The sequence below is a fragment of the Fusarium redolens genome (genome assembly GCF_020744475.1).
Source record: "Fusarium redolens strain MPI-CAGE-AT-0023 chromosome Unknown BKA55scaffold_16, whole genome shotgun sequence".
In the NCBI taxonomy this organism is placed as follows: Eukaryota; Fungi; Ascomycota; class Sordariomycetes; order Hypocreales; family Nectriaceae; genus Fusarium; species Fusarium redolens.
The window spans coordinates 1095235-1107073 of NW_025763679.1; the positions used below are offsets into that span (position 1 = coordinate 1095235).

The 11839-nt window shown below is 48.3% G+C and overlaps 5 protein-coding genes and 1 non-coding gene across 6 annotated transcripts; 4 read left to right on the plus strand and 2 right to left on the minus strand.

Moving 5' to 3' along the window:
• Positions 1 to 499: 499 nt before the first annotated feature.
• BKA55DRAFT_597608 (Metallo-dependent phosphatase-like protein) lies at positions 500 to 1723 on the minus strand (the record flags this gene model as incomplete). Its single annotated transcript, XM_046196103.1, has 1 exon — positions 500 to 1723. The coding sequence occupies one exon, from the start codon at positions 1721 to 1723 to the stop codon at positions 500 to 502; it is 1224 nt and encodes a 407-aa protein (XP_046045264.1).
• A 323-nt stretch (positions 1724 to 2046) lies between these two features.
• BKA55DRAFT_t254 lies at positions 2047 to 2128 on the plus strand. Its single transcript has one exon. It is a non-coding gene; the product is annotated as a tRNA-Ser (tRNA).
• A 1847-nt stretch (positions 2129 to 3975) lies between these two features.
• Positions 3976 to 5361, plus strand: BKA55DRAFT_520959 (uncharacterized protein; the record flags this gene model as incomplete). The annotated part of the gene is made up of 3 exons (XM_046188471.1): positions 3976 to 4449; positions 4504 to 5098; positions 5150 to 5361. The coding sequence occupies 3 exons, from the start codon at positions 3976 to 3978 to the stop codon at positions 5359 to 5361; spliced, it is 1281 nt and encodes a 426-aa protein (XP_046045265.1).
• A 637-nt stretch (positions 5362 to 5998) lies between these two features.
• BKA55DRAFT_708284 (uncharacterized protein) lies at positions 5999 to 7310 on the minus strand (the record flags this gene model as incomplete). The annotated part of the gene is made up of 4 exons (XM_046200732.1): positions 5999 to 6464; positions 6513 to 6909; positions 6987 to 7068; positions 7119 to 7310. The coding sequence occupies 4 exons, from the start codon at positions 7308 to 7310 to the stop codon at positions 5999 to 6001; spliced, it is 1137 nt and encodes a 378-aa protein (XP_046045266.1).
• Positions 7311 to 8715: 1405 nt separating this feature from the next.
• Positions 8716 to 10219, plus strand: BKA55DRAFT_579152 (uncharacterized protein). The gene has a single exon (XM_046193810.1). It carries the CDS (start codon positions 9099 to 9101, stop codon positions 10155 to 10157), a length of 1059 nt encoding a protein of 352 aa, XP_046045267.1. The 5' UTR covers positions 8716 to 9098; the 3' UTR covers positions 10158 to 10219.
• Positions 10220 to 11005: 786 nt separating this feature from the next.
• Positions 11006 to 11768, plus strand: BKA55DRAFT_579154 (acyl-CoA N-acyltransferase). The gene has a single exon (XM_046193811.1). The coding sequence runs from the start codon at positions 11069 to 11071 to the stop codon at positions 11660 to 11662; it is 594 nt and encodes a 197-aa protein (XP_046045268.1). The 5' UTR covers positions 11006 to 11068; the 3' UTR covers positions 11663 to 11768.
• Positions 11769 to 11839: the final 71 nt, after the last annotated feature.

An 11839-nucleotide genomic window follows, 5' to 3' on the forward strand; every position in this document is an offset into this window, starting at 1 on the left:
GGCAACAGTTCTGCCATACTCGATTTGACCAAATCCCGGGTCAGTAAAAGAACTCGATAATTCCATCAGTTTCGTATCAATTCTCTTACTATTCACTATTTTCGTAATATTTCATCGTCGCTCTTGTATAAGTTGGTGACATTCAAGAATGGTAGCACAGGATTGGTCCAATCAGTGCTAGTAGCTCATGGCGCGTGACGCTCTGCGTAGGGCGTGAAAATGGCTTAGGTCGGACCAAGATCGGAGCACCATTTTTTGTAGTAATGACGCTTACCGAAAGCGATCAAGTTCAAGATGTTTCACATGAAAGGTAAAGGTCAGGACTTATACGAAACCAACAGATTAGAGGCTAATGGTATGTCACCTTTGTATAAGTTGACTCGCGCCGGGGTATGACGTAGTTGAGTGTAAGGTTTTTGGATAGCAATAGCAGCCAAAGATGATGGTCTACAGCCCTCATTCGGGTCCTTCTCCATGAGCTAATGAGTCTGTAGCAATATCAAATTGCCTCGCCTTCTTTCTGCTCATCCTTCTTGATCGCATCAACCTGAACTATCGAATGCGACAGTCCCTTACCATCCTCCCTCTCGTGAATAACCATGGCTGTCAAGCTCTTCCCATATACGCAGCCAGAGTCCATACCAAAGGTATATCTTGCAACCTCGGGCGAGTCTGCGCCAACTTGTATCCCAACTCTGGCATCATGACCATAGACGACAATACTTCGCTTCTCAGGATCCTCAATCGACTTCTGCCATCGGTCCCAAGCGTCGATCCACCAATCGCCCTCTCGAGTTTCAAGCGGAAATCCAACAACACCCTCTTTGTACTGGCCACTGAACCCTTCGCCATTGTTGATAACATCTGCCCATTTTGCCAACTCGGCCTTTATATCTGTATCAGTGACATCGTGATATGCTGCATATCGTCGCGTCCGACTCTTGGCTCCCTTAAGTAGACCAGCGCGGATGGGCTCAGAGACGATAGCTTGTGGATCTGGGTATACCAGCCCTCGCATGTTCATGACGGCCCATGGGTCTTGTTCTTCCAGTGGAAGTAAAGGGACCAAACCGCCATGCGCAACAAGGAGGGTTCCGGAGTTCCAAGGCGGTGATGTTGCTCCCTTTCGGAGTTTGATCCGTAGAATCAGCGGTTGTGAAGCTAACCAAGAAACTTGCTCATCGGTAAGATTGGCGGCAGTCGTAAAGTCGCTTTCCGAACTGTAAGGTTTGAGGTCCTCCGGTGATATTGACTTCAAGTCCTCCTTCGTCTCGGATGGGGCCTGTTGCTCGCCATCTTCCTTCTCCTTCTCCTTTTCCGCTTCACGGGCCAGTCTCTTCAACCGCTCAACAAGCTTCGTATCCTCCCCCCTTTTGATAGCAGTATGCGCAGCAAGCACTCGATCCTCATTATTCCCTCTTATCGCACTCGCCCCAAGCTCCATCGCCAACTGCACAACACCCGCACTGTCAGGACCCTTGTTAATCAAGTCCCCCACGAAGATTAGTTTATCGCCATTGGCTCTGCTATACGCGACTTTTCCCAGTAATTTCTTCAGTTCGGGGAGTTGGCCGTGTACGTCACCGACGATGATGAGTCTGCCCGGGGCGATGACATCTTGAATACGAGTTTGCAAGGGGTACCACGGGAAATCGGCATGAGAGTGCGCAGTGGAGGAATGGGTATTTATCTCGTATTCATTTTCATTTTCGTGAGAGGGCATTTTTGGTTGTTAATTATAATCCTTGGCGAATTTTGAGTCTGGTTTTGGTGAGGGAGGAGAAGAGATGGGTTTGTTACGAGCCGACGAATCAGAGGGTGGTTATTGGGGATTGGACCCACCTTTGGTGATGACGAATGTGATGCAGAAGGATTGCACGTGGGCAGCAAGGAAGGAATATCGTATTTACAATTCGAAAGAGCAGAATGCGCGAGCTTCAGCAACTTACGTTAAAAATTAATCATGATCTAGTCGGGCGCCTCGGGTTGAGGCTGAGCATTGATTATGATATAATCACTATTAGCATTCGTCTGTATATCTGAAAAGGCGTGGTGGCAGAGTGGTCTAATGCGATAGACTAGAAATCTATTCCCTTCGGGGGCGTCTGTTCGAATCAGGCCCACGTCGAATATTTCTTTTTGGCCTTTTCACCAAATTCCCATTGTTTTTGTATCAACCTGTGATCTGTTTATTGTTTTTTTGTTTTTGGTCCCACCTGTTCTCTGATAAATGTCCAGCTAGTCAGCTCACTAGTTGTATTATTACGGCAATTAATAAGTGTGTCTTGCCAATCTGTTGCCCTTGCACGTAGTGAAACAACTATATTAAGTTATTGTGTACTGGCAGTTTGCAACAGTTTGCATTTAGATGGTATGTCTTACTCAAAATGTCTTTAACTTTACCATTTGTTCCAAGAAGTCATAAACAGGTTCCTTGATTGATGTATTATACTAACAAGTATTCTCTCGATGATTTAGGGTAGGACCAAGGTTTGCCCGTCATGTCTACCGTTTAAGCATACCCCTATGCTTCCGCAATAACCTACTTGCGAGATCCTGTAATTCTTTGAAGGCCTTTAGGTTGAGTTAGTTTCACATGAAAGAAGATCGTTTAAACGGCATCTAATGTAAAACGCCTCGGTGGAAGGAAACTCCCCCGAGGAACCATGCACGGCCCTTCATAGTAGGGGATATGTAGAGTTCACTAGATCCAATAAGACTACGCTGACGCATTCCCCATTTCCCCTTCGTTCAGAGGGCCGAAGAGCTTATTCGCCGCCAAAGAAGGTGGTGCGACAAATGCATGATATGATTTGCTTCAGCTCCGTAACTCTTCGATTAGGAAACCCCCAGCTTCCAGTTCCCCGGGTTGTCCAGACCCAAAGCAGCAGGGCTGAAGAACCAGAAAGTCTAGAAATGCGATATCTATCACATGGCATGCTATACGCTCGAGCCCCCAGCATGTCCATGTCTGGACCTCAAGAAATTCGCCTGACAAAGAAGCATTCGGAGCGGAGCGTCGCATACCAAACGCTCTCGGCGACTAGAAGCGCCCCAAAAAGCTTGATTGTCGTCAAGTGTGACGGAAACGTGGAAACTTAGATGCCGGAAACTACGAGTGAACCAATCGTGGCTTGCGCCGTGTGGGGGGCTAGAATCGTTGGTCTTTGTTGATTGTCGTGTTGATTGCTGTTTGCGTAATCTGATAGTTTAGCCCTGCATTCCAAACGCGCGGGCCCCGTTGACAGCCCAGGTCCCAGGTACGGTACCGACAATCACTGCCAAGATCAAGGGTTCAATCGTCTTTTCAACGATGAATATTGTTCTATTGAACGTTGCATTGCCGTGTCTTGGCAATGCTGGTTATGATCGAGCTGGTTGAACAGCTGTTGTAAGACATGTCAAGGTATGACGAACGACCAACAAATCCCGCGATAAGGGCGACAATTGTTTTAGCGCATCCCTTGTGCCTTGCAGGTGAAAGACAGTTTTAGCCTCTTTACTACCTCAGGGTGGCTGTAGCGTATAGACTCATGGTCTTGTTAGTCGAGGCGTGTTCAATAGGTCGAATGCGGTAACTCGGATATGGTGGAGCCGAACCAACTGAACTTGGCAACTTCGGATGGTGAGGCCGCTGTAAGCAAGCCTCGATCATTCCACACTAACAAAACCGCTCGGAATCTAGGCCCTGCTCTCCACTTCAGCTTTCTTTGGGCTGTGATAATGGGCACTTGAAATAAAGATCGAGCTGTTCCCCTGCTCTGGGATCTACCTTGGCAGAGTCGCATCATTCAGTGTTACCTTGTACGCTTGTCTTGTAAGTCAAGTCTGCACTCAGAACAGGCCGAGTTGTGTTGCACGGCTCAACTTAAAACATGGCGAACAAACAGTACTGACTTATTCTCTCAGGTATTAAGGGCCAGATTCTACCCAGGCAGTCACCGGACTGTCCCCTCGTCTCCTCCCGACGACAAGATGTCGATGTTTGGTCGGTTCCAAGAGAGCAAGAAACAATGGCGTAACTGCATCGTGGCCTGTTTCGCAATCTATGCTCTCGGTTTTCTCTTTTATTACTACAACTTCCCGGCCTTTGGTGACTTCCATCGACCCCACCAAGCCGTCTCGCTCACGAAGCCGTCAAAACATGTCAAGCCAGACAACATCACCGTCAGCGGACTAGTATTCTACGGTCGACAAAGCCGAGTTGAAATAATGAAGTGCTACATCGAGCGTAACCTGGTCGAAAACGGAGGCTGGCTCGATGAAGTTCTCTGGGTTGTCAACACCGAGCATAAAGGTGATCTCCGATATCTCGAGGAGATCCTGGCTTCCAACCCCGAGCGATACAAGAAGATTTATTCCGACGAGATTGCAGGGACGTACACGTACAAGAACATCTGGAAGAAATTGGACCGTGGAAAGTATTACGTCAAGATTGACGACGACGTCGTACGTGCAATGTTAATGTCTTGGTTCGCTAAATGCTAATTACTTGTCTCGCAGGTCTGGATCGACGACCACGCTATACCCAGTCTCGTCACACGCAAAGTCCAAAACCCCAAGGACTTCGTTGTCTCTGGTAATATTATCAACAATCCCCCTCTTGGCTTCTTCCACATGCGCATGGGTGCCATTCATCCATACTTCCCAGAGGCCTTTGAGCCCTTCAGCGTCACAAACGCCACTGATTACTGGAGGCCATCACGACATCCTTCATGGGATGGACCCAAGAAGTTCAAGTGGGAACTCAAGAATGAGCCTCCTTCGTGGCCCCACCATCGATGGCTGCGAGTCCCCGACGATTCGATGCTTGATCAAACTCCTGCTTCTGAACTCAAGTACGATATTTGGGGCGACAGCTACCGCAACTGGGCTATTGCTTCTCAAATGCACATGTCTCTATTTGAGAACATCGAGAAGAACCAGCTGGACTTGTATAGATTCGAGAAGCCTTGGGTTATGTACGAGGACCGAATTCGAATCAACTTTATGTGCATCTACAGTGATGACATTCTGGACACGGATCCTGAAAATTGGCCCCAAGGACGTGGTGATGAGGACATGATTGTTCTTGATCTCCCAAAGAAGCTTCGACGACGTAAGTATCCCAACACATTCCACCAGGCTTCGTGACTAACTCTCTCTGCAGCTGTTGTGATTCAAGGCGACGCTTTAGCCGCTCACTACCAGTACATGGATCAGGGCAAATTGGAACAAACCGATATCCTAAAACGATACCAATCTATCGCAAAGGATAAATACTGCCTCGGCTTAGATGCAGTTCAGGGAGCCGCGGAAGCAGATCTGAAACAAAGGTCGACTCGAGGACTATTTTCCACCCCAAGTGGGTATGATGTTTGATGTCTATAATACGGAGTTATATATCCTGGGATGGGAGCGTGTCGGTTGTTATGCTAGAAATTGCACCAGTCTTTTTTTCACCGCTTAATCTCAGTCTGTCCACCTTCGTGAAACTTGTAAGATCGATGGGTTTACGAGATGTTTTATCTCGGTTGTTTGTTACCGTTGAGGTTACACGGCATAAGATGGTTCTAGTCTGTGATGGGTAAGGGGGCAATGTCGTCGAGACCCTCTTTTGGAAGAAATCGTACTATCGCCACAGGAGTAAAAGTTATTTGTATTGGGATCTTCATTAATTATCGGCTGATGAGGACTTGACATGCGAAAACGACCTAGAACCTTTGACCTGGATGAGAAAAATGGCTAGTCAAGGAGCGTGTTGATTCCATCCTGAATTATGTTAAACCTACCTCAGTATTTTTGTCACATAGAATCGAGGTCTTAAGTTATTTGACATCAACTTATGAGGATTTAATGACTTGTGACTAAATGGAAGGTATCAGTTCAGAGCAGAGTTCTGGTCTGAGGTCTTGAGAGTGACTAAACCTTCACGTTGAGCCATTTGTTAGAAGAAGATATTATTTTATGACAGATACAGAACTTTGCCTGCTATATACACTAATATGATATGGTTGCTCTAATTTCGAGTGTGAGTGACTGTCCATCGAGTCTCGACACTGATCTCGCTGTTCTTCATCTCGGAAGACCCAACAGTCAAGTTCTTCTCCGACCCTGACTCATCAGGGAATCCTGCGACAGCATAACCGTGCTGAAGCTTATCATTCGGCCTGTAATCATCCATCTCCCAGGTCGACAAGTTTGGGTCTCGAGCAATCTCAGGCTGGGTGCTGGCTGCACCTGATCGGCTGGCGTCCCTGAATCCGGTAGATCGTTCGGTAGAGTACTCATCCAATCGAGATCCCCCCATTCGCTTCTTGTACTTGGCGTAGAAAGGTCGTAGCATGGGAATGCTGACGCAGAGGATGGCCAGGTTGGGCTCGAGGATGAAGAGGAAGATGGTGGTAGGCATAGTTCCTGTGATGTTGTTGTTGAGATCGACGGTTGAGATGTAGATAAGTCGGAAGACAGCGCAGACAACGCAACTGCTCGAGTCAGTATATACTTCTTCAGTCAAGAATAAGGAGACCTACGCAAGACCCAGTGCGAAACAAGAGGTGATACCAATCTTCTCGGCACGGCGTGTCTTCAAGTTCCAAACACTATGCATAGGCAGCGCCATAATGATCAAGTCTCCAATAGCGTTGGTAGCGATCAAGGACTGAATCATGGGGATATACGCTCCACATTTTCCTTGAGCAGTCCACTGAGCCGAAACTGGGTTGCAAAGAAAGATACAAGAACAGAGATAGGCGATGAGCCACATGCCGACGAAGACGAGGGCGGCTTTGGATGACTTTTGCATGAAGCTCGTGGGGAAGACTCGGATGAAGAACGCTAACATGCTCGCTTTGACGGAGGCGAGAAGGGTGACATAAATGGTTTGCATGCAGAATGTCAACTTGAGGATGAAAGGGATATTGGCGGCGACTGAATCAATGAGTTAGTAAGACAGTACTGTCATGAGGGCAGATAATCGGTAGTCGACTGCGGATAAGGGAACGCACGCTCAGGGTGTTTCGCTAATTCGTATCCATTTCCAACAGGTGCAAAAAGTCCTTGACAACACAACATTGCCACGCCCAGCGGCTGCAATCATTGTCAGTAATGGCCAACCTTAGCCAGATGTAGTCACCAACCGTTGCAAAAATAACGAATCCATCATCCCATCCAAGCCCAGGTCCCATAAGTCTTCCAATGACCCGCAGGGAGACAACGATCAGAACCAACAGCACAATCAAGCAATTGATGACAAGTTCGGCCTTGACATAACCCAATATGGGCATGTAAACCTGCGGTGTCGATATCACCTCTACTGCTTCCGCCGACATGATGGGAAGCACTCAAAGCGAAACAAATACGCCGAAGAGAAATTCACAATACATGGGGTAAGGGGAGGAGCAAAAAGGAACCCATTCTTCCTTATATAAACAGGAACCAGAAGCAGGTCATGTCGATCACTTTGCTCCAAGCGAACGGCTTGAGAGAAAAGGACCTGCATTAGTCGAGGGTTCTTTAACGGAAACTTGGCCCAAATTAGACTGGCCTGTTACAGATGACTGAGACAAGACATACGAGTCTACACTTGGCTGTGGTCTCTTTGCCTATTCGAGTGAAATGGCTCCGCTGCGTAAAGGGTAACCCTGGGATCCTTGGGGGCAACGGCCTTGGAAGGATGCAGTGATGAGACAAGGCGATCCTTGACAGGGGGTCCTTTAGCCAGCGCGGATGACGGATCCGTGGCGAACGGGACTTGGCGCGGCAATGGGGGGAGCCTCAATGCTGGGGATGGATTGGATGCTTCGGTTGGCATTGTATATCCGAACCTCACGTGAGGGCTCATTTGTGATCCAATGGAAGAAAAAGACGATACGTAAAATAACATCTTGGCATCCAGAATATTGGTGCAGGACAGGCGAACCAACCGAAGTTGCCGCATGAAACATTTTGATTACAGACCACTCCACTATCAAAGACACATTCTTTCTTGACTCGACTTCCGCAGCGGTAACATCGTAAACGGGTCAAATGAAAAGCCGGGAAAGTGCTGGGTTTCTAGTGCTTCCATAGCGAAAATGGGTAAAACAGTGCCAGGGCTGAGGAACAAGCTCACCGTCTTGTCTCACAGCTGACCAAAAAATTATAAAACAAAGTCTTATAGGGCTAAGGTCATCCGAGGGCTTGAGAACTGACAATGCGGAGAAAAGCAAAAAACGGCCCTCCCGAGATAGAGAGAAAGACTCAAGAAATCGTCGACTGAAATTACTCGCCAAGAATTAGAAACAACGGAGTATTTCTGGGGCCCGTCCCGTCTCGTTCATTGACCACTTGGTGAACAATCCGCAAGCAAGGTCCCCATATATAACCCACAAGGAAAAGAAAACGAGATTTTAGCCTGCATCCTGAAAATATCTTCGGAGAACGTTAGCCTACTGTAAAAAATATCTGCTGGCTGTCCAAACGGATCATGTTTTATCCCCTGGATTGAGTGACGATCTTGCACAAGAAGAGCGCAGTTCGCCGATGCTCAATGGGAAAAAAACCGCACTGACTCGACACTAAGGGAAACAAATCAGGGCTGCAAGATAAGCTTCCCGTGCTGCCCGTCGATGGTTTGGCACAAGTCTAACGGTCGCAAGACGCCTTTTCACATGGAAAATGATTTTGAGTTTCGGAAATATCGAGATCGAAACGCTGACGTGCTTCTGGATGATACCGTAAACCCTTCTGTCACATCCCATCCTTCCTTGCCACGCCACGTTATGGCCGCCCACAATCCAGGTTGTCGGTGTCCTTACTCAATGTGCCCGTCCATGCTGCATGCATGAAAGGAGGTCTCAAGGGTCCTCCCTGCTAGAACGCTTCGTCGGAAATGCAAGCCTGATGCCCCCTGGAGACCGCCACCGGAAAGGTTTAGGCCAAGACCGCACGGCAACGCAGCTTTTTTAATCACGGCAAACTCGCGTCGTCCTTATAAAGTATGGCTTGGCTGTATTTAACTGGACAGACTAGGTTAAAAAAGCAACGTTTTTCGTAACCAGACCAGCATATACTATCTCCACCAACCGTCAGCAAATATACCCACGAAACAAAACATTGTTTAAACTTTCCACATCATCATGACATCCTCATACACCACCAAGCAATGGGTCCTCGCCAACAAGCCTGCAGGGGAGCCTGTCCTGTCTGGCCCAGACGCTACCTGGAAGCTGCAGACCGTCACACTACCTGAGCTGAAGGATGGCCAGATCCTCGCCAAAGTCAAGTATTTCTCCAACGACACTGGTCTGAGGAACTTTATCCAGAGCACCGTCGCACCTGAGCGCTTCTACGTGCCTACTGTCCCTGTCGGCTCGCCCATGCGATCCGGCATCATCGCTGAGGTCGTCGAGTCCAAGTCGGACAAGTTCAAGGTCGGTGATCTCTGCATGGATTTCCACCTGGGCACTTGGAGCGAATATGTCATCCTAGAAGCCGAAAACTCCCAGGCCCTCGCGCCCCTGCCCAACGGCCTGCCCACCACTCACTTCCTTGGTGCGTTTGGCGCCTCTGGTCTTGCCGCGTATACCGGCTTGTACTATGCCGGTGAGGCTAAGCCCGAGCACACTATTGTTATCTCAGCTGCTGCTGGCGCTACTGGCTCTATGGCTGTTCAGATCGCCTCCAAGATCCTTGGCGCTAAGCGAGTCATTGGTATCACCGGCTCTGACGAGAAGTGCGAGTGGGTGAAGAGCATTGGTGCCCACGAGTGTCTCAACTACAAGAGCCCTACATTCCTTGAGGATCTCAAGGCTGCTACACCCGACGAGGTCGATGTATACTTCGACAACGTCGGTGGTGAGATCCTCGACGCCATGCTGACCCGCGTCAAGAAGCACGGCCACATCGCTGTCTGCGGTGCCGTCAGCGGATATAACTCTGACGAGCCCATGGCTCTCAAGAACTGGTTCGAGCTTATTTCCTGCAGAATCACCATCCGCGGTTTCATTATGCTCGATTATATGGATAAGGTGCCCGCCATTCTCGGCGAGCTTATTGGCGCCACTGCTGATGGACGCATCAAGCTTGAGGCTGCTGAGACAGTTATTGAGGCACCTATTGAGCAGCAGCCTGAGGTTTGGATGAAGCTGTTCAGCGGTGTTAACCAGGGCAAGCTCCTCACCAAGCTCATCATTTAAGAAGCCTGGGTGGAAAACATAAATAGTTGATGAATTTATGGGGGCATTTGCATACATAGCGTTGCCATTAAATATAAACTGGCTTATTATACTTGACCATTTCCTAATTCCACTGTGATATTAATTATAAAAATGCTCCTTCATTCTATAGCAGCGCTTGTGCCTCAAAGCCTGCGTGGCGTGTGTCTTGGTCCTCAAGCTTTTAGGCTTCCGCTGTTCACCTTCCATTTCACCGGCGACAACACCCTCTAATTTTAAGTAACCAACGCTGTAATCAGCAGGGATCGCTGGCCATGCGCTGCACCCCAGCTTTGCCTGCTGACAGAAGGATTCACGCCTTTACGTTTCAGTGGACCATCCCCGCCTGTTCACAGGATCAGGGCCATGTCCAATGTTAAAAGTCTATCGATCTGAAAGAGGATTCAATTCCTTGTGTGTTGTGCCTTGAGTAGGAAGGTCAGATGACCTGGCGGATTTGTTCGATTGTCGGAAGTTGTGCTGTTTTCTTGGGGATTGCGAGGCCTGCCACCACTTACCCTGAAGACAGCCTTTGACAATCACGAGATTTCGGTACTTTTATGGGTGCGATGTAGGGCAAAAGACGATAAATCTGTACTCTCCTGTCATAAACGTAAAACTGACTTGCTGTTATCGACATGCTGCCATCCAATCGCAGCTTTGGTAGTACATAAAGGAACCGCTCATCAATTGACATTGAAGCCATTCATACCCCGCACTGTGACATGAGGTTGACAAGATTGACCACAAAGGCGTGCCAAGACCTGCAATCGATGACCAGTGACGTGTGTTGATTGACCCCTCAGCCTTGTGTTTCTCACTGATAAGATCGAACAGTGTCAGCAACCTTTCACCCATCTTACTCCCTTATCGCTCCCTTCCCAGCGACAATCATGACAATTCCAGAGTCAGGCATCACCATTGAGCCAGGATACCGTCCTGGTTTGCTAGCCAGATGTCTCGAGATGCACATAACCTACTATCACCCATACAATTCCTGGGGTCTAGCATTCGAGACCTCACTCGCCAAGAGCTGGGCCGACCTCATCCAAAGACTCACCAATCCTCGCAACCAAATCTTCGCAGCAGTTCAGTCAACACCTTCTGACGACTCCGCCGACTTCACTCAAAAGATTGTAGGGACTATCTTGATTGATGCAGAGCACCTTCAACAGCCGAACACGGCGCAAATACGCGGATTCATCGTTGATGAGAGAGCTCGTGGGCTTGGGGTTGGGAAACGATTGATGGCGGCGGCGATGGAGTTTATCGAGCAGCAAAAGTTTGACAAGGTGACGCTGTTTACATCTAATACCCAAGAAGCCTCTTTGTACCTTTATAAAAAGGCGGGTTTTGTTGTGGTGAAGGATGAGCAGAAGATTCTGTGGGATGTGGCGATGAATGAGTTGCAGCTTGATTGGACACGACCAGTTGTCTCAACCCAAGAGCTTGGTGAGCAAGGCGTAAATGGAGTTACGAAAGAATGACCTACAGAGTGTAAAAGAACATCGGATGACATAAATTCTATTCTCATAATTTACTAGACCATCTCAATATTGTCATCTCTTTTACGAGCTTGAGCCCAATTGCCTGGATGCGACATGTACAGTTGAACCTTGTCCCAATACTGAGCCAACCGAGCAACGAAAGAGACAAGAAGTATC

Bases quoted from the DNA above. Each gene is read 5' to 3' on its own strand.
- BKA55DRAFT_579152 (XM_046193810.1), top strand. From the start codon at position 9,099: ATGACATCCTCATACACCACCAAGCAATGGGTCCTCGCCAACAAGCCT.
- BKA55DRAFT_579154 (XM_046193811.1), top strand. From the start codon at position 11,069: ATGACAATTCCAGAGTCAGGCATCACCATTGAGCCAGGATACCGTCCT.